This window comes from Gekko japonicus, unplaced genomic scaffold (assembly GCF_001447785.1).
Source record: "Gekko japonicus isolate JY-2015 unplaced genomic scaffold, Gekko_japonicus_V1.1 scaffold878, whole genome shotgun sequence".
Lineage (NCBI taxonomy): Eukaryota > Metazoa > Chordata > Lepidosauria > Squamata > Gekkonidae > Gekko > Gekko japonicus.
Genome location: NW_015160237.1, coordinates 609,060 through 630,204, shown reverse-complemented (window position 1 = coordinate 630,204; position 21,145 = coordinate 609,060). Strand labels below are relative to the sequence as shown.

At 54.0% G+C, this 21,145-nt stretch overlaps 1 protein-coding gene across 1 annotated transcript in view; it reads left to right on the top strand.

Moving 5' to 3' along the window:
• Nucleotides 1-11,246: 11,246 nt before the first annotated feature.
• The window catches only part of IMPDH1 (IMP (inosine 5'-monophosphate) dehydrogenase 1), a 23,982-nt gene continuing 14,083 nt past the window's right edge, over nt 11,247-21,145 (top strand). The window contains exons 1-7 of the mRNA XM_015412999.1: nt 11,247-11,339; nt 13,900-14,010; nt 16,442-16,543; nt 17,314-17,388; nt 18,704-18,910; nt 19,901-19,988; nt 20,127-20,326. Of these exons, the coding sequence (XP_015268485.1) occupies nt 11,247-11,339; nt 13,900-14,010; nt 16,442-16,543; nt 17,314-17,388; nt 18,704-18,910; nt 19,901-19,988; nt 20,127-20,326 (876 nt within the window). The remainder of the gene's footprint in view (nt 11,340-13,899; nt 14,011-16,441; nt 16,544-17,313; nt 17,389-18,703; nt 18,911-19,900; nt 19,989-20,126; nt 20,327-21,145) is intronic.

Here is a 21,145-nt window from a genome sequence, read left to right as displayed (position 1 = left end):
GGGGAGGGGGGGAAGGAGGCTGGCTGCTGCTGCCGCTGTCCGGCGGGGCCTGCCTGGCGCATCGTCTGTCTCCCCGTGGCGGCGCGCTCGTCCGCCGGCCGTGCGCAGCAGGGGCCTGGGGCCGGGCGGGAGGGAGGGCTGCGGCTGGGCCCCCGGCGGGAGGGAGCGGGGACCGGGAGGCACCTGCTGGCCCGGCCCAGGCTCCCCCGCCCGCCCGCAGCAGCAGCAGCGCACCTTCTCTTTCTCTGGCCGCAGAGCCGGAGAGGAGCCGCCTGCAGGGAGAGCCCGCCCTGCCCTCCGCTCGGGCGGGAGGCGCCTCGGTGCAGGGCAGAGCGGGCCAGGCTCCTCTCCTTCATCATCTGAGCGGCGGCCGCCCAGTTCTCAGCTTGGCCTCCTCTGCCCAGCTGTCCGCAGGCGGCAGCGGCATCACTTTCTCTCTGGCTGCAGCGGCTGGGTGAAGTGCAGGGAAAGGGGTTCCTGCTTGCTTCCTTCTCCCTAGGGAGGGCCTTGTGCCTCCGGGTTACAGGGCAGGTGGAGGGGCCTGGGCCCAGGGCACCCACACAAGTTCTCCCTGCTATGCATTTGCCCTCCTTGGAAGCCGCCTCCGGCTGCGGTCACACACACACGCTGAATCATCCGCTCTCAGTCCATTTTCAATGCACTTTTGATTTGGGTATTGCCAGCTCACACAGTAAAATCCAGTTGGAAAGTGGATTGAAAGTGGGTTATTTAGTGTGTGTGATCATAGGCTGGGCTGGTTTCTGCAAGTACATCTGGTGGCAGGGAGTTCCAAAGACTGGGCTGTGTAGAGAAGGCCTTCCTCCCTCCTCCTGTTGGGTGATCCTATTTTCTCCCTTTTTGAGAGAGAGAGAATGTCCTCTTCTCCTTCTCTGTGCAACTTATGAGTCCTGTCACCTCTGGACTCTGAGAAGGGCAAGAAGCCGGCTTTACTCCTGGCCGTTTCCTGCCTGCCGGCGTGGCCTTTTCGTGCCCCGCCATGATGCTGCAGCCAGACCACTGGGTCCACCAGGGCTGACTCGGCTATTGCAGCGGCTTTCTGCCCAGGCGCTGCTGGGTTCCTTTCCAATTCTTAGCATGATTGGCAGCTCCTGACACAGCGACTGTGTCTGGGGGAGGTAACAGGCAGGGCCTGGGGGGAGGGGCAACAGGCTTGTGTCCCCCCCCACACACACACCCGGGACCTTGTATGGTTGCCAGTCCTTAGTGTCTGACGGTCAGTGTGTTGAAAGGTGTTGGGTGATAGTGAGATATTGAAAAAATGGTCTTTAGCAGAGATAAGATGTGCCGGAGTAAAATAATTCAGACTGAGAGTCCATGTGTGATTAAAATATAACGTTTTTACTAAATTCTAGCATGGGAAGGGTAACTGGGATGAAAATAACAACAGAGCATAATCGGCTACATCCTTACTCTACAAAGACAAAACTAGAAGACGAGAGGTTATGGCTGCTCTTCTTCTTCTTCTTCAGAACTCCAAACAAAGATGGGAAGAGAGCCATAAAATGTTAATACACCTTGACACTTTAGTCCCAATCAAATTCCTAGATCAGAGAGAAAATTCCCGGGCATTCTACAGCTAAAGAACATTGGTTACATGAGAAACATGTGACTTCCTGTGAGTAACATAAACAAACATTTAACCCCAGATATACTGGTGTGTTTTCAACTTGTAATACCCAACAAAAGGGCTGGATTCTCGCGTTGGTCTTGAAATGCTGGGAAGGGGATGCACATGCCTTGAGCAATGCAAAGTCCCAGGCTTCCCGCTTGGCATCTCTGGCGGGGACTTCCCTTCTCACCAGAGCTCTCCGGAAGGCCTTTCTTTCCCGATGCCCTAAAGAGTCACTGCTGAGCGGAGTGGTGGATGCTGGGCCGTCTGGGCCGGTGGCTGGACTTGGGGAAAGGGGGCTTTGAGAATGAGGGTGCCTTCGTGCAGAGATGCCACTGGGCTCTGGCACGCAGAAGGCCCCAGGTTCAGTCCCCAGAAGCATCTCCAGTTAAAGGTATCGAGCAGGATGTGAGGTGATGTGAAAAGACCCTGAGACCCTGGAGAACTGCTGCCCGTCTGCGTGGACAAGATTGACCTTGATGGACCACGGGGGGGGGGGTCTGATTCAGTAGAAGGCAGTTTCGTGTGCGTTTAGGGGAGGTGCCGTGGCTCAGTGGCAGAGCCTCTGCTTGGCATGTAGGAGGTCCCAGGTTCAGTCCCTGGTGGCATCTCCAGTTAAAAAGGACCAGGCAGGAGGTGATGGGAAAGACCTCCACCTGAGACCCTGGAGAGCTGTAAAGAGGGGCCGTGGCTCAGTGGCAGAGCCTCTCCTTGGCATGCAGAAGGTCCCAGGTTCAATCCCCGGCATCTCCAGTTAAAAAGGACCAGGCAGGAGGTGATGGGAAAGACCTCCGCCTGAGACCCTGGAGAGCTGCAAAGAGGGGCTGTGGCTCAGTGGTAGAACATCTGCTTGGCATGCAGAAGGTCCCAGGTTCAGTCCCCGGCGTCTCCAGTGGAAAGGATCCTTCCCCCTTTTAGGTGCCAAAGAGGGTCCCAGAGTTTATGCAGAGTGCTCATCGGTTTATATTATGTCAGTGTGTTCCCTTTTTTAAAAAGGTTTTTTTTTAAGTGTCTCTGACTAGATTGCCATGTTCAGTTGAGCTGCCTTAGATCCCATTTTGGGAGCGTAGAGTGTTTCACATCCAAGGGTGTGAATAGCGTGAGTGCTGGGGGACTGGGGCTGGTCTGCTGCCGTGAATTCTGCAGGTGCTGAGTGTGGTGCTGAGCCGGGCAGGCCTCTGCCTCTGAAGTGACCTTGGCCACCCTTGGAAGGGCTTTGCCTTCAGAGATGAGTCTGTGCAAACTGGTCCTGAGCCGCTCCCCCCCCCCCACGAACAGTCCCTCTCCACGATGTGTTCGGGGTATTTGGAGACTGTTCTTATGGTGGCTGTAAGCCAGCCAGAGCTTTAAGAGGAGACCCATTTTAAAAATAAATCCAGTGAGAATTCGGGGTCGGGGCATCCCTGCCCTCATTAGCAGGGGTCCCTGACTTCTTGTGACTGCGTTTGGAAGCCCCCTCCCCACTCTGCCTTTCAAAGCCTCTTCCAGAGTGTGTGTGTTCTCCGCCAACAATTCATATACTAGCTTTTCCCTACTGGAAACATATTCCGGGGCTAGTACTGAAACCGTAAGAACATAGGATGAGCCCTGCTGGATTGGACCAGTAGTCTGTCTAGTCCAACGTATTTCTCTGATGTTGCCTCCTGGCACTGGGATTCAGAGGTTGACTGCCTCTGAACATGGAGGTTCCCTTTAGTCACCGTGGCAAGCAGCCACTGATAGACCTCTCCTCCATGAATCTGTCTAATCCCCTTTTATAAAGCCATTTCTACCTGTGACTGTCACTATATCTTCTGGCAGCGAATCCCACACTTTAATCACTCTCTGCATAAAGTAGTGTTTCCTGTGGTCCGTCCTGAGCCTCCTGCCCATCAGTTTCATTGGAGGCCCACGAGTTCTCGTCTTTTGGGAGAGGGAGGAAACATTCTCTTTGTCAACTCCCTCCACTCCGTGCATAACTTTATAAAATTCTGTTATCCCCCCCCCCCAGTACTGCATATACATGTAATACTTTCACAGGTGTCTTAATTTTTGTCATCGGAGAGGCAGGAAAAAATAGAAGTTGAAATAAAAGATCGAGGGCCCATGCCTGGCAAGCCCTGGGAGAAACACACAGCATAAACTTATAAAAATCTTTTTTCCCCCCCCCCCCCCAGTACTGCATATACATGTAATACTTTCACAGGTGTCTTAATTTTTGTCATCGGAGAGGCAGGAAAAAATAGAAGTTGAAATAAAAGATCGAGGGCCCATGCCTGGCAAGCCCTGGGAGAAACACACAGGAGGAGAGTTCTCCTTTACAATGAGGCCCCTCTTGGCTTTCCTCTATGGCAGGGGAGTCGAACTCATTTGTTGTGAGGGCCGGATCTGACATAAAAGAGACCTTGTTGGGCTGGGCCATGTGTGTGTCATAGAATGTAATGCCAGGTAGCGGAGATATGAACTTTATAAAGGGCAGAAACATAAAGGGTTTTTTTTTACTTAAAATAAAAACATGCTTAAAACATTAGCGCTCTTGCAATATTTTGTTTATTTAACAGTGTCTGATAACTGACACCTCTTGCTCTGAATTATTGCATCAATCTGTGCTGTTGGCAATCTTGAGTATGCTGTTCAGGTGTGTGTCTGTAAGCTGCAAACCTATGATGGCGCGGCAGCAGCAGAACTGGAAGAAGCAGCAGGAGACAGCCAGTTCCACTGCGGGCCTGAGAGAAGCCCTCTGGGGGCCGCATGTTTGACACCCCTGCTCTATGGCATGCCTATGCAGAATGACCAGGCCGTGGGGCTTCTCAGCCCTCAGCCTGTCCCGCGGTTACAGAAGCGGGCAAAAGCCTGCCATTGTGCCGACGGGCTGGGTTTGTTCTGCCTGCTCCTTTTGGGCTTGCGCTCTGCTTCGACGGCGGGAGCGCCCTGCTGGAAGTCCTTTGGCCCCTTCTCTGAACGGCAGCCAGGCGATCCGGCCTCCAAGTCTGCAGCTGGCTCTGGGTGCGGAATGCAGGCGGGACTTGGCTGTAGGAAAAAAATCGCCCAAATCTGGAATCAAAAGTGCAGTTTGTTTATTTATTTTTCGCATTTATACCCTGCCCATCCCGTAGACGGGCTCCGGGCGGGTTACATTTCAATAAATACAATAAAATTTAAAACACATTATAAACATATAAAATCAATAATCACAGCTTGCCATAGGGAGACACCAGCCCACTGATGGGGAAGGAGAAGAGATTGGATTTATACCCCGCCCTTCACTACCCGGAGGAGTCCCAAAGCGGCTTACAAACTCCTTTCCCTTCCCCTCCCCACTACAGACACCCTGTGAGGTCGGTGGGGCTGAGAGAGCTCTTGACAGAAACGGCTCTTTTTCAAGAACAGCTCTTGTCAGAACCATGGCTTGCCCAAGGTCATCCAGCAGGTGCAAGTGGAGGAGTGGGGAATCAAACCCGGTTCTCCCAGATTAGAGTCCACGCACTTAACCACTGCACCACTGTAGATAAATATGGCTGGTTATCAGTGGGTGCCTCAGCCAAAGGCCTGGCGGAAGAGCTCCGTCTTGCAGGCCCTGCGGAATTGCATAAGATCCCGCAGGGCCCTGATCTCAATGGGGAGCGTGTTCCACCAGGTGGGGGCCAGGGCGGAAAAGGCCCTGGCCCTGGTCAAGGCTAGGCAGATGTCCTTTGGGCCAGGGATCACCAGGAGATGTTGACTATCAGAACATAACACTCTTCGCGGCATATATGGGAAGAGGCGGTCCCTTGGGTGTGTTGGTCCCAGGCCGTGTAAGGCTTTGAAGGTTTCTAAAAACACGCACCCGAGTCCTCTTCAGGGCTGAAACATCTCGTTGCAGGGCTGGGCCCGAACATCCCATCCCATAGTATGATCTCATACTGTGGGAGGAAAGTGGCTTATTTTTTAATGCCGCACACTGTTCACACCGCTAGTAGGCATGCAGTCCTGTTCTGTCCCTCTGAAGCCCCCAGGCCCTCCCACTCAGGTATACATGCATCACCCCAAGTCCTCTAAACAAATGCTTGACATCAACCATAAGGGAGGGTCCGTGGCTCAGTGGCAGAGCCTCTGTCTTTCCCATCACCGCCTGCCTGGTCCTTTTTAACTGGGGATGCCAGGGATTGAACCTGGGACCTCCTGCATGCCAAGCAGAGGCTCTGCCACTGAGCCACGGCCTCTCTTTACAGCTCTCCAGGGTCTCAGGCTGAGGCCTTTCCCACCACCTCCTGCCTGGTCCTTTTTAACTGGGGATGCCGGGGATTGAGGCTGGGACGTTCTGCATGCCAAGCAGAGGCTCTGCCACTGAGCCACGGCCCCTCTTTACAGCTCTCCAGGGTCTCAGGCAGAGGTCTTTCCCATCACCTCCTGCCTGGCCCTTTTTAACTGGAGATGCTGCTGGGGACTGAACCGAGGGCCTTCTGCATGCCAAGCAGAGGCTCTGCCACTGAGCCACAGCCCCTCTTTACAGCTCTCCAGGGTCTCAGGCAGAGGTCTTTCCCATCACCTCCTGCCTGGTCCTTTTTAACCGGAGATGCCGGGGACTGAACTTGGGACCTTCTGCATGCAAAGCAGAGGCTCTACCACTGAGCCATGGTCTCTCCTTGGGGGCAGCATTCTGACAGCTGCAAGTCCCAAAGCATGGCCAAGTGCCCGTCAAAGCTGGCTGTGTGGCGCCTAAGAGATGTGAAGCCCCGCCCCCCCAAAAGAAGATGGGGGGGGAATCCCATTTTCCCCCAAGGCCTTTTTTATCAAAGGAGAAATTGGGGGAGGGGACGGAACTACTGTCAAATACGTTCCCTTTTTTTAGAATGAGTGGAATGCCTTCTAAGGCAAGGCTTTTGTCGCTCAAAACGTATAGCCTGAAAATGTCTGAGGACTTCCTCCATTTTTCCTATGGGAAAACTGGGAAATGTGGGGAGCATTAAAAAAAACACTGTTTTATTTCTTCCTTTGGGAATGAGTGAAATTCTTTGGGAGACCAGGTTTTACTCAAAACATCCTACATTTAAAAAAAATTCTATACTACATGATGTTCTACAATTGAAGATAATTCGTCTGTGTACTGTAGACATCTACAACATTTTCAAGACTTTTTTGAAGGTAAATGGTCATAGCAACAATGTGCTATAATATATGTAATCATAGAACCATAGAGTTGGAAGGGGCCATACAGATCATCTAATTCCAACCCCCTGCCCAATGCAGGACCAGCCTCATGCTAATGAATTAGCAAAGAGTGCCATGTCTTCAGTGCTAGTTTAACTTGATAGCTTAGTGTTCTGGTAGCCATAGTGACAGAAATGGCAGAAAGTGAAGAGGACCTAAAGAGCCTCTTGCTCAGAGTGAAAGAGGAGAGCGCAAAAGTGGGCTTGAAGCTCAACATCAAAAAAACTAAGATCATGGCATCCGGCCCCATCACTCCTTGGCAAATAGAAGGGGAAGTCGTGGAAGTAGTGACAGACTTCACGTTCCTGGGATCCCAGATCACCGCAGACTGTGACAGCAGCCATGAAATTAAAAGACGCCTGCTCCTTGGGAGGAAAGCGATGGCGAACCTAAACAGCATGATAAAAAGTAGAGACATCACCCTGCCAACAAAAGTCCGCATGGTCAAAGCAATGGTATTCCCAGTAGTCATGTATGGCTGCGAGAGTTGGACTATAAGGAAGGCCGAGCGCTGAAGAATAGATTCTTTTGAACTATGGTGCTGGAGAAGACTCTTGAGAGTCCCCTGGACTGCCAGGAGATCAAATCAGTCAATCCTAAAAAAAATCAACCCTGACTGTTCCCTGGAAGGCCAGATAATGATACTGAAGCTCAAATACTTTGGCCACCCAATGAGAAGGGAGCACTCGCTGGAGAAGAAGACCCTGATGCTGGGAAAGATTGAAGGTCGAAGAAGACGGGGACGGCAAAGGATGAGATGGTTAGACAGTGTCATAGATGCAACTAACATGAAATTGAGCCAACTTCAGAGGACGGCGGAAGATAGGAGGGCCTGGCGGGAGCCGGTCCATGAGGTCGTGAAGAGTCGGACTCGACTGTGCGACTGAACAACAACAAAGCCATAGTGACTGAGGGGAACCTCCAAATTCAGAGGCACTAATCCTCCCAGAGCCAGGAGGCAGCATCAGGGGAAGGCCTCGGCCTCTCTGCCCTGTTGTTGGCCACTGTTTGAGACGGTATGCTGGACTAGATGGACCCTCACTGGTCTGATCCAGCAGGGCTCTTCTGGTGTTCTTAGCCCTACCAGCTGACTGTGTGAAAGTGTTTTTGTCCAAATAATACATTTTTTTATTACTAGATAATTTGTTTTCCAACTTTTGCCCCCTCGTCTCAGGTAGCAGAAATCGAGATAGGTGTGCTGCGTTAGCATAGGGTTCAGTAGTTTGCAACTCTTTTCTCAATACTTGTCACTTTTTGTATAGAGCCGAGACTTTTTCTATTTTAAATTCCATAAATATGCCAAGTGGTACAATTTAAATGCTAGGTTATAAATGATGCATTTTGTATTGTTAGATCAGGAAAAGATGTTTAGGTTTGATAGGAAAGTATTGTATATATTTCAATTCCACACACACACACCCCATATATGTTTCCCCCCCCGGGAAAACTCCCCTAGAGGAAAACAGGTTTCCTCACCCTGGAGGTTCAGAATTTCTGGCAATCTCCCACCCCTAGCAGCATTCAAGATGGAGACTGGGTGGTTCGGAGGAGGTCTAACGCAGTAGATACCTTGAGACTTCTGCACTTGCTTTAGCTGACAGTTAAAACTGAAGACGGGTGTGGATCCCTTCAACAGCCGGCCATAAGAACATAAGAGATGCCAATGCTGGATCAGGCCAATGGCTCATCCAGTCCAACACTCTGTATCACACAGTGGCCAAAAACATCAGGGGCCATCAGGAGGTCCAGCAGTGGGGCCAGGACACTAGAAGCCCCTCCCAACTGTCATCTCCCAAGCACCAAGAAGACAGAGCATCCCTTGCCCCAGACTGAGAGTTCCTATCTATACCTTGTGGCTAATAGCCACTGATGGACCTCTGCTCCATATGAGAACATAAGAGAAGCCAATGTCGGGTCAGGCCAAAGGCCCATCCAGTCCAACACTCTGTGTCACACAGTGGCCAGAAATACCAGGTGCCCTCAGGAGGTCCAGCAGTGGGGCCAGAACTCCAGAAGACCTCCCACTGTTCCCCCCCCAGCACCAAGAACACAGAGCATCCCTTGCCCCAGACTGAGAGTTCCTATCTATACCTTGTGGCTAAGAGCCACTGATGGACCTCTGCTCCATATAAGAACATAAGAGAAGCCAATGTCGGGTCAGGCCAAAGGCCCATCCAGTCCAACACTCTGTGTCACACAGTGGCCAGAAATACCAGGTGCCCTCAGGAGGTCCACCAGTGGTGCCAGGACACTAGAAGCCCCTCCCACTGTTAGCCCCCCCAAAACACCAAGAAGACAGAGCATCCCTTGCCCCAGAGTCCCTATCTATACCTTGTGGCTAATAGCCACTGATGCCTAAGCCTGGCCCTCCAGGGTTGCCAGCTCCGGGTCTGGAAATACCTGGAGATCTGAGAGTGAAGCTGGGGAGAGCAGGATTGAGGGAGGGGGGGACTTGGGGGGGTGTAATGCCCTGCAGTCCACTTTCCAAAGCAGCCGTTTTCTCCAGGAGAAGCGGAGTGAATGTTTTAAATAAACTGATTAATGAGGGATGGGTGCCGTCCGGAGATCTCCAGCTGCTACACAGACGTCGGCAACCCTACGAGCCACCGTAAATGCCTCTGGGCAGGATCGGCGCTCTACGGGACCACCAGCCCCCTCCGTGTCTTTCTCCTGGGATCTGATGGAACCGGAAGAGGTCTGTCTGCCGGCCACTTGCGTCGCCTTTTCAAATAAGCTGCTTACAGCGATTCTGTGGCAGTCAGTTCTGTCAAGGCAGCAGTCGTTTTATGGAGGTCACAGGCATTCGATGGGGGGGGGGGCGTCGAGGCCAAACTGGGTGCCAGAGTGCCCCCCCCAACCCCAGTCCCTGAAGCTCAGGCACCCATTCATTTCCTCCTCCTGCTGCTTCTGTTGCTACTCCTGTGTAGCAACTGTAACACCAGCATTTAAAGAGGATTGTGTTGATTAGCTGGTCCTAGTAAACGGGTGGAAACGCTCCTTGATGAGAGAATAAATGAGCGTCTGGTGGTGCAGGCCCCCCCCCCCCACAAGCCTGGGACCCAACCAGCGTTCCCTCTAAGCTGCATTAGTGTGAGCTAGCTCACAGTTTTTTAGCCTCCGGCTCACACAGTTTTGTCTTAGCTCAGGAAGGGATGGCTCCAGAGCAAACTAATTTATGCAGTAGCCAGATTGCTCACTCATAATTTTAATGTCAGTAGCTCACAAAGTAGAATTCCTGCTCACCAGACTCCACAGCCTAGAGGGAGCCTTGGACCCAACAGGTATGTGGGCAAGGGAGACCTGACAGAGGGACGCCCTGTCCCTCACCGAAGGCTCCTGAGCAGCTGAGGATAAAAAGACAGGGCTGCTGATGGGTTAGAAGTTGGTTAAACAACAGAAGAGTGGGAAGAGCGAACAGACCGTAATGGAGGGAAGTAAGCGGGGGGGGGGGTCCCGCGAGGATTGGCATGAGGGGAGGTGCTGTGGAATTTGTGCATACGTGCTAGAGATTTAGGCCAGGGACTTTGGTTTCATAGAATCATAGAATGTTAGAGCTGGAAGGAACCTTGCAGGTCATCTAGTCCAACCGCCTGCACTCTGCAGGAGCAGAGCCGAAAGACAGCCCTACAACATACCCGAAAGATGGTCGTCCAGCCTCCGCTTGAAAACGCCCAGCGAAGGAGCCTCCACCACCTCCCGAGGCAGCCTGTTCCACTGCTCAACCACTCTGGCAGTTAGGAAGTTTCTCCTGATATTTAGCCGGTAAGGACTCCCTTGTAATTTCCACCCATTAGATCTAGTCTTGCAATCTGGAGCAAGACAGTCATAGAATCATCGAATGTTAGAATTGGAACTGGGACCTTGCAGGTCATCTGGTCCAGCCCCCTGCCCTCTGCAGGAGCAGAGCCGAAAGAGAGCCCCACAACATACCCGAAAGAGGGTCGTCCAGCCTCCGGTTGGTCTCTGAGGTGTGCCTGGACTCGAACCTAGGGAAGGGACTGAAAGCAAAATGCCCCATGAAGCCCCGACACTGTGGTGTTGCTCCGTGTGTGATACATTTGGGGTACTGGACCCCAGTAGCGGATCTCAAACAGGATGTTGTGGTGCTTGGAAGGGGTCATCCAAAGGACTGAGAGGTGTAAGGAAAGACTGCAGAAGGAGAAGTTGGGGTCGGCCATGATAGAGGTGTATAAGGGAGCGGTGGCGAAAGCTGTAAAACGCATGCATTAACATAGCGAACAGCCCTATGGCTGTTCAAGACCCACCGCGGCCAGGGTGAGCTCCCGGCCCTAGTCCTAGCTCCCGCTTACCCAGCGGTTCGAAAGAAAGTAAGAACAATAAAAGCAAGTAGATAAATGGGTACCTGCCCTTAGAAGGGTAGGGGGCACCCTCCTCCAAGTGGGGATGTGGTGGGAACATCGGCGACGGCGGCAGTGGCGGCGGAGTAATGGTGCGGCGATCCCTGGCAGCCAGAAGGAAAAAGCAGAAGCATTCGGCGCTCAGTGACGGCAAAGGTGGAGGTGTAGTGGAAGAGCGCATGGTGACCTAAACAGCACAGGCGCGGTGGAGCCGAATGTGGACATAGCCGGGCCGGGGCTGCTACGGGCCGCGTGCCAGAAGATCACGGAGCTAAGAAGACTGGCCTTAGACAGCAAAAAAAAGAATGGGACGCTGACCCCAGTGGACCGTTGAAGGAAGAGAGTCGGGGAACAGCTAACCCACCACCTGGGTGCCGGTAGGCTGCCCCACCCACTGTAACATATGTGGCCATAGCCTAGGGAATTAACTTGCACTTGCAACATATCTGTAAACCGCTCTGAGACCTTCGAGTCTGAGCGGTATAAAAACTGATTGTAGTAATAATAATAATAATAATAATAATATGCGTAGGGTGGGAAGTGGTCATAAAACTCCCCCCCTTTTCGATAGCCCTTGAGCTCAGGGGCATCCAATGAAGCCGATGGGCATTTGGTTCAGGAGACAGGAGATGAAAGTTCTTCACCAAGGGCGTAATGACCGTTCGGCACTCACTCAGCGGCGCAGGGTGTACAGGGGTGGTGGTCACCGGCTCTGGGCTTCTTCAGTGGGGTGTGAGGCAAGCTCAGGGTGGAGGGGAAGGTCCATCTTGGACTAGGGGTCATTGTGGCCGAGTGTCCCCTCCCCCCTGAGTGGCCAGGGGCAGAAGGGCGCTCTCCCCGCAGGTCTTTTCCCGCCCCCTTTCTGCGCTTCCTGCTACCCGGCTGGGCAGATCTCTCCAGTCAGGGTCTGGAAAGAGGGCCATCGGAGCAAAGCACTTTAAGGCGGGGAGGTGACGGCTCAGCACTCCCCAGTGTTCCCTCTAAGCTGAGTTAGTGTGGGACAACTCACTGTTTTTTAGCCTCTGGCTCACACATTCTGGTCTTAGCTCAGGAAGGATGTGGCTCCAGAGCAAATGAATTCATGCAGTGGCCAAATCGCTCGCTCACAACTGTCATGCCAGGAGCTCACCCAAGTAGAATTTTTGCTTACAAGACTCCACCGCTTAGAGGGAGCCTTGCTCCCCATCTGCCCCCTCTCTCATCTGCGGGTGTAACACAGACGGTCTCTGCTGAGATGCCGCCCCTGTGGTCTGCTGCCCTGCCTGGCAGTCTTCGGCCAGGGGCGTGTCCCGCTGCCTGCTTTAAATCTCCCTCCCTGCAAACAGGGTGGAAATCTTCGAAGGCCAGCCCTGGCACCCCCTCGGACCGCTGCCCCCGCCCCAGTGCCCGTGGCTTGTGCACACAGATGCTCCATGGCCGTCAGTACAGTCCTCTGTCCCTGGGTTTCTTGTTTCTCCTGTGCTGCTGGGAGGCTTTGTCTAGAAAGCATTTTCTTCCAAATGCGAGGGTCTGCTGCTAAGAGCAGAGCCTCCTGTTCCCTTGCAACCTCTTGCAGCTGCTGGATGGCCTTGGGCAAGCCATAGTTCTCTCAGAGCTGTTCTCTCAAGAGCAGTCCTCGAAAGAGTTCTCTCAGGCCCACCGACCTCACAGGGTGTCTGTTGTGGGGAGGGGAAGGGAAAGGAGATTGTGAGCCTCTCTGAGTGAAGGGTGAGGTATAAATCCAGTCCTCCCTTCTTCTGCCACATGCTCCTTTTGTGCGAGACAACTGTCTCGCTCCCCCTCCCCCCCAGGAGTAGCGTGACCCGATCTGGGGCCTTCTGTGCCAACCGATGGCCATCCCTGTGGAGCGCTGCCTCCTGCTCCCGGGGCAGCCTGTGGACTTGGCCACGTGGCAGCAGCTAAAAGTTCGGAAGGGGGTGGAGCTTTCGGTTGGGTCTGCAGAGCAGCCGGGTTTGTGTTGGGTATGACAAGTTAAATTACACTCAGTGTATCTGGGGTTAAATGTTTGTTTGTGTTGCTCACAGGAAGTCACACGTTTCCCATGTAACCAATGTTAGTGTAGATGCTGGAAGCCTGGGAAATTCTCCCTGATCTAAGAGTTTGATTGGGACTAAAGTGTCAAGGTGTATTAGCATTTTATGGCTTCTCTTCCCATCTTTGTTTTGCTGTTCTGAAGAAAAAGAAGGGAAGCCATAACCTCTCTCTCCTAGCTTTGTCTTTGTAGTGTAAGGATGTAGCCAATTTTGCTCTGTTGTTATTTTCATCCCAGTCACCCTTCCCCATGCTAGAATTTAGTAAAAACCTTATATTTTAATCACACGTGGACTCTCAGTCTGAATTATTTTACTCCGGCACTGCTGGACTATCTTATCTCTGCTAAATACCAATTTTTCCTTTTTAAACCCAACAGTTTGAGTCCAGGAGCACCTTGGAGCCTGACCAGGTCCTTGGGGGTGGGGGTGAACTTTCGAGAGTCAAGGGAGCGTTGAGTCTGGAGAGCGCCTGCCCTGAAAGCCTTCCTGGTGTGTGAGGCGCTCCTGGACTCGAACCCGGCACCTTCCTGTGTCTGCTGCCAGCTGCCCTGATCCAGTGCCTCGTGCCCCTCACGTTGGCCGCGCGGTCGCTGTGCTCGAGGCAGCGTTCTGTTTTCCTTCCTGCGGAGGAAGACTCTGGAGCCGAAATCCCTCTGCCACGCTTTTGCTGGGCCCGGACCGGTCCCTCGCTCCCCCTGCCCCTGGGCAGGGGGGGGGGGGGGGGGGGAGCAGGTCTGATGGCGGCTCGTTTCTCTCTCTCTCTCTCCACAGTGACTTCCTCATCCTCCCGGGCTTCATCGACTTCACAGCGGACGAGGTGGTGAGTTCGAATGCTCTGCTGGCGCGTGCCCCACTGTGGTGTCTTGGAGGGCCCCTCTAGGGGGTGGCTGTGGACTCCGCCTTCCTTATGCCGGGAGCCCTTCGCCACAGCCAGGATCCCAGAGCTGTAGCTTTGGCAGTCTGATGCAGCCACGGGGTGGACCCTTAAAGACTAAGCCGGGGCTGCTCCTCCAGCAGGAGCTGTGGGTGAGCCAGGGCTGGCTGGGTCAGGTCTGGGGCAGTGCTCCCTCTCAGCTGAGTGAGTGTGAGCTGGCTCACTGTTTTTTAGCCCTCCGTGTTGGCCTCCTGGTCCTTCTGCTGCAGCTGGGCCTCTGTGACAGACTCCCAGGGCACGTGGCTTCCTCTCTCTCCTCCCCCAACTCTTGCAATGGATTCCAGTTTTGGAGACCTGTGTCCTCATCCCCCCCCCCCGCTGGCCGAGTTTGCTCTCTTCGCCTCTGCCTAGAGCTGCCTTCTGCTTCTGTGCCTCTCCGAGTGGGCAGGCGGCTTTGATTGACTGGGCCCCCTCCGCAATAACCCCGTGGAGGCCGGTTGTCCTGCTGCTGAGCTGGGAGGGCAAGGAGTGAGTGGGGGGGGGCAGCCGCTTCCCCAAGGATGTGGAGGAGTGCCGGCAATGTGGGAAGCCCGGTTCTCCCCCCTCCTGTCCCCGTCTCAGCCTCCTGCGCTCACAGGTCATGCTCCTTCTTGGCCCCCTTCTCTCTGTCCGAGTTTGCCAGAGGGATGGGGCCGGAGGGTGGGTGGGAGCCGATTCTGACGGGGCTTTGATAGTCTTTTATTGGGCGTTCCGGAATGGCTCCTACCAAGCGGCTGTTTGGGAAAGTGGCCCTGCGGAGAGAAGCTGCTGAGGCTGGTGTGTGTGTGTGTGCCCACCCCGGTGATCGATCTCCCAGCTGGCTTGGTGAAGGTCAGGCCAGGCAGGGGGGCTGAGCCGCTGCAGGTGGCGTGTGGAGCAGCGTTCCCTCTAAGCTGCTAGCTCTCAGTTTTTTAGCCTCCGGCTCACGTAGAGATGTAAAATTTCTGGAAATTTTGAAGCTCGGGAAAAAAACCCCAGTTTTTCCCCAGTTTTTTTCAGCGGAAATGGAAATTTTCAGAAAAATTGAAAAAATGCTACATTAGCACTTCTTTTTTCTTTTCCAGACTGAAAGCCATTCTGTTACTTTAGGAACATAAAATATGACTATGGACAATTTTACTTGGCATGAAGTTATCACAACTAGCCTATTAAAAATATAGTGTATCCAAACAGTTATTACAAACAGAATTTACTTTTTAAATAATATTTATTTGTAATTGTAACAAATGGAGCAACAATCTCCTGAACTGTTTACTAGTTTATGTGGAACAGACAAAAAAACCTCTACAAAACAATTTTTAAAAATCCAGAAGTAACAATTATTCATATTTCCTCTCCACAGTATTAAATAACAAAAAAAAACCATTCTCATAAAAAGAACTGAAGTGGGGGGAAGTGTATAGAAGGACGTGTGGGACTAAGTTTCAATGAATGGGCATGAAATTTAATCAGAATCATTTTTTGAGCTGTAAGTATCAGTATCAGATTCAGTCTCTGCTTCTGCAGCTACTCTGTTGTGTCTGTCATTGTCCATTGGAGAGTTCAGTTTGTAACCTAGGACTTGCTTGTCCTCAGTGCACAGAAATTAGATTAATCTGATACCATACATATCTTTTAGAAATGATTTGGAAAATAGTTGAACACCTTGTCTTAAAATATTTTATTCATTTTTTTTTCCTTTTCTTTTTTCAATTTTTCCAGTTTTCCAGAAAAAAAGGCTTCAGGAAAAAAGTGGGGGGGGGGGAATGGTGTTTTCCCGAATTTTTCCAGTTTTTTTGCAGGCCTTCCCATCTCTAGGCTCACGCGTTTTTGCCTTAGCTCAGGAAGGATGGCTCCAGAGCAAACTAATTTACACAGCAGCCAAATGGCTCGCTCACAACTTTCATGCCAGGAGCTCACAAAGTAGGATTTTTGCTCACAAGACTCCACAGCTTAGAGGGAGCATTGGTGTGGAGTGTGTGGAGTGTGGAGGCTGGCGGGGGGCTCTGGCGGCGGCGGGGTCAGGGGTTGCTTTCCCACTCCCCACCCCGCAGCCTTCCTGGCTAAGCCGGGGCTTGCTGCCCCTTGCGCTGTTGGCAGGGCTGGGATAGACGGCCCGTTTAGGCTTCTGAGAGGCCGGCACGATGCCTGCAATGGCAGTTCCATGGGAGCACTCGTGCCTGCTGCTCCCCATCAGCCCCCCCCCCGCGCCACTAGTGAGAGCTTCCCTGGGTCCTGATGGTGGCGGAAGAGGCACGGCCCCACGCGTGTGGTGTGTCCTCTGACCCTGTGCGGGGTGGGCACACCTGGATGGGGGCGTCCCGAGCAGACAGCTGTTTCCTCCTCATCTTCTCTGCAGGACCTGACCTCGGCGCTGACCCGCAAAATCACCCTGAAGACCCCGCTCATCTCCTCCCCTATGGACACCGTCACCGAGTCGGACATGGCCATCGCCATGGCGGTGAGTGGCGCGTGCTGCTTCCTCCCCTCACCCAGATAAGTCCCCCCCACACAAGCTTCGTGCTGAGCCCTTCCTGGCCAGGCCGGATCCGGCGTCCTCTCTGAGACGGGGGTTGGGGGAGCGTTCGAGGGGTGGAGGGGGGGGTTCTGCCTCAGGGGAGGAGGAGTCAGAGGTTGCCATCCGAGCCCACTGGGACAGGAAGAGTCCCCCTCTGTCCCCCACCCCAAAGGGCGGGCAGAGGAGCTCCAGGGCTGGAGGCGAGGGGGTTTCTGTGGCCTTTCCCTGGGCCAGAAGGGCTCCTGGCCCCTTGGGGGGGGGTGTTTGCCTTGGGGGCTCCCTCCTTGCCTAAGCTACAGGCTCTCCTTTCATGTAGTGGTTAGGAGCACGGACTCTAATCTGGGAGAACCGGGTTTGATTCCCCACTTTGCCACATGTAGCCAGCTGGGTGACCTTGGTTCAGTCACAAGTTCTCTCAGAGCTGTTCTCTCCAGGGAAGTTCTTGAGAGAGCTCTCTCAGCCCCACCTACCTCACAAGGTGTCTGTTGTGGGGAGGGGGAGGGAAAGGAGATTGTACGCTGCTCTGAGACTCCTTCGGGTACTGAAGGGCGGGAGTATAAATCCAGTCTCTCCTCTCCTTTTCTCCTTGTACTTTCCTGCTCTCTGAGGGGAGCAGTACCCACCCCCTGCGCCACAGACTGGTCCCGGGTGGCGTTGTGTCTCTCGCTTAGTCCCTGCAACTTCAAGGTTTCCTCCCTGCTTCTCTCTTGCAGCTGATGGGTGGAATTGGGATCGTCCATCACAACTGCACCCCGGAATTCCAGGCCAACGAGGTCCGCAAGGTCAAGGTGGGTGCCTTTGGAGTGTGTCGACAGCTGTCGTGGGATGTGGGGCATGCCGGGCAAGGGGCCCCCTTGACCCATGGAGGGTCATTCCCCTTGGGTTGGCTGCAAAACCTTGGAGGGGTCTGTGGCAGAGCCTGGGAGTGGGTGCTGGCCCTCCTCGCTCCATGGTTCGCGCAGGGCTGGACGAATCGGCATCATCGGGGCAAAGGAGGTTCAGCATGGGCAAGTGCGAAGGAACACGCATTGGAGCCAAAAATCCTAACTTATGAATACATGTGGATGAGGTGCAAACTGGCAGTAACTGACCAGGAGAGAGATCTTGGAGTCGTGGTAGATAACTCACTGAAAATGCCGGCTCAGGTGTGCGACTGCAATTAAAAAAAAAAGGCCAACGCTATGCTGGGGATTCTTAGGAAGGGGACTGAAAACAAAGTATGATGCCCCTGTATAAATCGATGGTGCAACCGCATTTGGAGCACCGTGTACAGTTCTGGTCACCACACCTCCAACAAGACGACTGAGAGGTGATACGATAACTGTCTTCAAGTACTTGAAGGGCTGCCATGTAGAGGATGGAGCGGAGTTGTTTTCTGTTACCCCAGGAGGTCGGACCAGAACCAACGGGTTGGCATTAAATCAGAAGAGTTTTTAGCTAAACATTAGGAAGAACTTCCTGACAGTAAGAGTGGTTCCTCAGTGGAACAGGCTTCCTCGGTAGGTGGTGGTGGGCTCTCCTTCTAGGGAGGTTTTCAAACAGAGGCTAGGTGGCCATCCGACAGCAATGCTGATCCTGTGAACTTGGGCAGCTTGTGAGAGGGAGGGCAGGAAGGGTTGCCTCAGTGCTTAGTTCTCGTGGCCCTTTCTTACATGCCCAGGGAAATGCTGGTTGCCACTTTGGGGTCAGGAAACAATCCTGGAGGGTTTTTTTTGTCATCTTCTGGGCATGGAACAGCGGTCATTGTGGGTGTGGAGGGGGAGGTATTTGTGAATGTCCTGCTGGAGATTCCCTGGGATTGTGATCTCCTGGACACAGAGATCACTTCCCCTGGAGGAAATGGCTGCTTTGGAGGGTCAACTTTATGGCCTCGTACCCTTCTGAGGTGTTGGGCCCCCCCCAGGTCCCCCCCCCGAAATCCCCAGGTGGTTCCTAACCCAGAGCCGACAGACACCCAAAGGTGCTAGGTCCTGGGGTCCGCGTGAGGGGCAGGGTTGTGACCGTGGCCCGGCTGGGCTCTGTGGCAAAAGCAGAGGTGGGCTTGAGCAGTTCCTTGAAGAGGAGGCCTCTTTCTTCCCTCCCTCCCTTCTTCCCTCCCTGCAGAAATTTGAGCAGGGCTTCATCACGGACCCGGTGGTGCTCAGCCCCGCCCACACGGTTGGCGATGTCTTCGAGGCCAAGATCCGGCACGGCTTCTCGGGCATCCCGGTCACGGAGACGGGCAAGATGGGCAGTAAGCTGGTGGGCATCGTCACCTCGCGAGACATCGACTTCCTTTCTGAGAAGGACTACGGCACCCCCCTCAGCGAGGTAGGCCAGGCAGGGAGGGCGGTGCGGGGAGGGGGAGGCAAAAGGCCCCTTCCTTGGCCCTGCAGAATCTCCCAGGCAAGAGCCCCCCCCCCCCGGGAGAGCTTATCCTGAGGCTGCGGGGGGGGGCTAGTGGGGCGGGGTATGGTGCAGTGCAGGCTGGGGCGGGTTGTGGGAGGGGGCTGTGAGCAGTGTCTCCTCTAAGCTGAGTTAGAGTGAGCTAGCTCACAGTTTTTCAGCCTCCGGCTCACACATTTTTGTCTTAGCTCCGGAAGGAGGGCTCCGGAGAAGTGTTCCCTCTAAGCTGAGTTAGAGTGAGCTAGCTCACAGTTTTTCAGCCTCCGGCTCACACATTTTTGTCTTAGCTCCAGAAGGAGGGCTCCGGAGCAGTGTTCCCTCTAAACTGAGTCAGAGTGAGCTAGCTCACAGTTTTTCAGCCTCCGGCTCACACATTTTTGTCTTAGCTCCAGAAGGAGGGCTCCAGAGCAGTGTTCCCTCTAAGCTGAGTTAGTGTGAGCTAGCTCACAGTTTTTCAGCCTCCAGCTCACACATTTTTGTCTTAGCTCCGGAAGGAGGGCTCCGGAGCAGTGTTCCCTCTAAGCTGAGTTAGAGTGAGCTAGCTCACAGTTTTTCAGCCTCCGGCTCACACATTTTTGTCTTAGCTGGGGAAGGATGGCTCTAGAGCAGTTAGAGTGAGCTAGCTCACAGTTTTTCAGCCTCCGGCTTACACATTATTGTCTTAGCTTGGGAAGGATGGCCCCAGGGCAAACTAATTTATGCAGCAGCCAAATCGCTTGCTCACAACTTGAATGCCAGGAGCTCACCAAGTAGGATTTTTGCTCACAGGACCCCACAGCTTAGAGGGAGCGCTGGTTGTGAGCTCTTAAGTGCGGGCAGCGTCCTGTGGAGAGCCTGGACTGGCAAAACAGGCCGGGGGGGGGATGAGTGCTGGTGACCCTCCCCCCCCGCCCATACTCCTGGCTTCCCATGCAGGTCATGACCAAGCGCAACGACCTGGTTGTGGCTCCGGCGGGTGTCACCTTAAAGGAGGCCAACGAGATCCTGCAACGGAGCAAGAAAGGTACCGTCAGGGTGAGGGGGGGGTCAGCAGGGGCTCGGGGCCTGCTCCAGGCCAAGTGTTGGGGCCGCTCCCCCGCGTGTGTCGCCCACAGGCCGAGACGCCGACCCCTCACCGGCCCCTTCTTTACCACTCCTTTAGGGAAGCTCCCCATCGTGAACGACGTGGACGAGTTGGTGGCCATCATCGCCCGCACAGACCTGAAGAAGAACCGCGACTACCCGCTGGCCTCCAAGGACTCGCGCAAGCAGCTGCTCTGCGGGGCGGCCATCGGCACACGCGAGGATGACAAGTACCGCCTCGACCTCCTCATGCAGGCGGGCGTGGACGTGGTCGTGCTGGTGGGTCCAGGGGGTGGGCGCCGCGGGTGAGGTTTTCCCAGGCCGGCTGGTGGAGGGGTCTGGCTTCTGCTGGCATGTTTCTCAGGTCCTGCGTGGGGCTGGGGGCCTCTTGGGCAATGTGCGAGGAGACTGTGGGCTTCCTCAGGGGTGCCTTGTGGCAAGTGGGGGTGGGGGTGGCGCTTGCAGACAATGGAAGCCCTGCACATTGCGTAAACATGAAGCAATTTCAGCCAGCTTTTCCATCCTGCACTTTCTGTCTTTGTGCAGTGTGCTCTGGAGGCGTTTATTTTAAGTGCGTCTGTCCCACGTCACCATAAATTATTTGACTTGCAGAATTCTACTGACAGAATACAAAAGAGCAAAACCACTGGGGGGGGGGGGGCAAAGAAGCTCCCAAAATTGGACATCCCCACCACCCACCCCCACCTGCCTTTCTGTCTCCCAGTTTTTCTTGGCCTGTTTCAGGTGCTTCTTGAAAGATGCGCATGGGAGGAAAGGAGGTTGTTTAATTAATCCAGGGTCCCCCCACCCCAAGCGCGGTGCAGTCGGCTCATGGCCTCGGCACACCCCGGTCTGGGCTCCCACCACCAGGTGTTTTTCCCAGGGGTGGGCCGGGGGGCGGGGCTTTTGCGCAGGATGGCTTCTGAAGGGCTGTTGGGGCTTGGAGTGAAGCCGTGGCCATCAGTGTGTGGGAGCCATTTTGTTGCCGTGTGAGAATTCCAAATGTGCCGATTGGCCGGGGATCCCGGGTTTCGTCCTCCGTATGGCCCAGGGCCTCTGTCGGAGTGGCTGCAGGAACCCCAGACTGCCCGGGAAAGA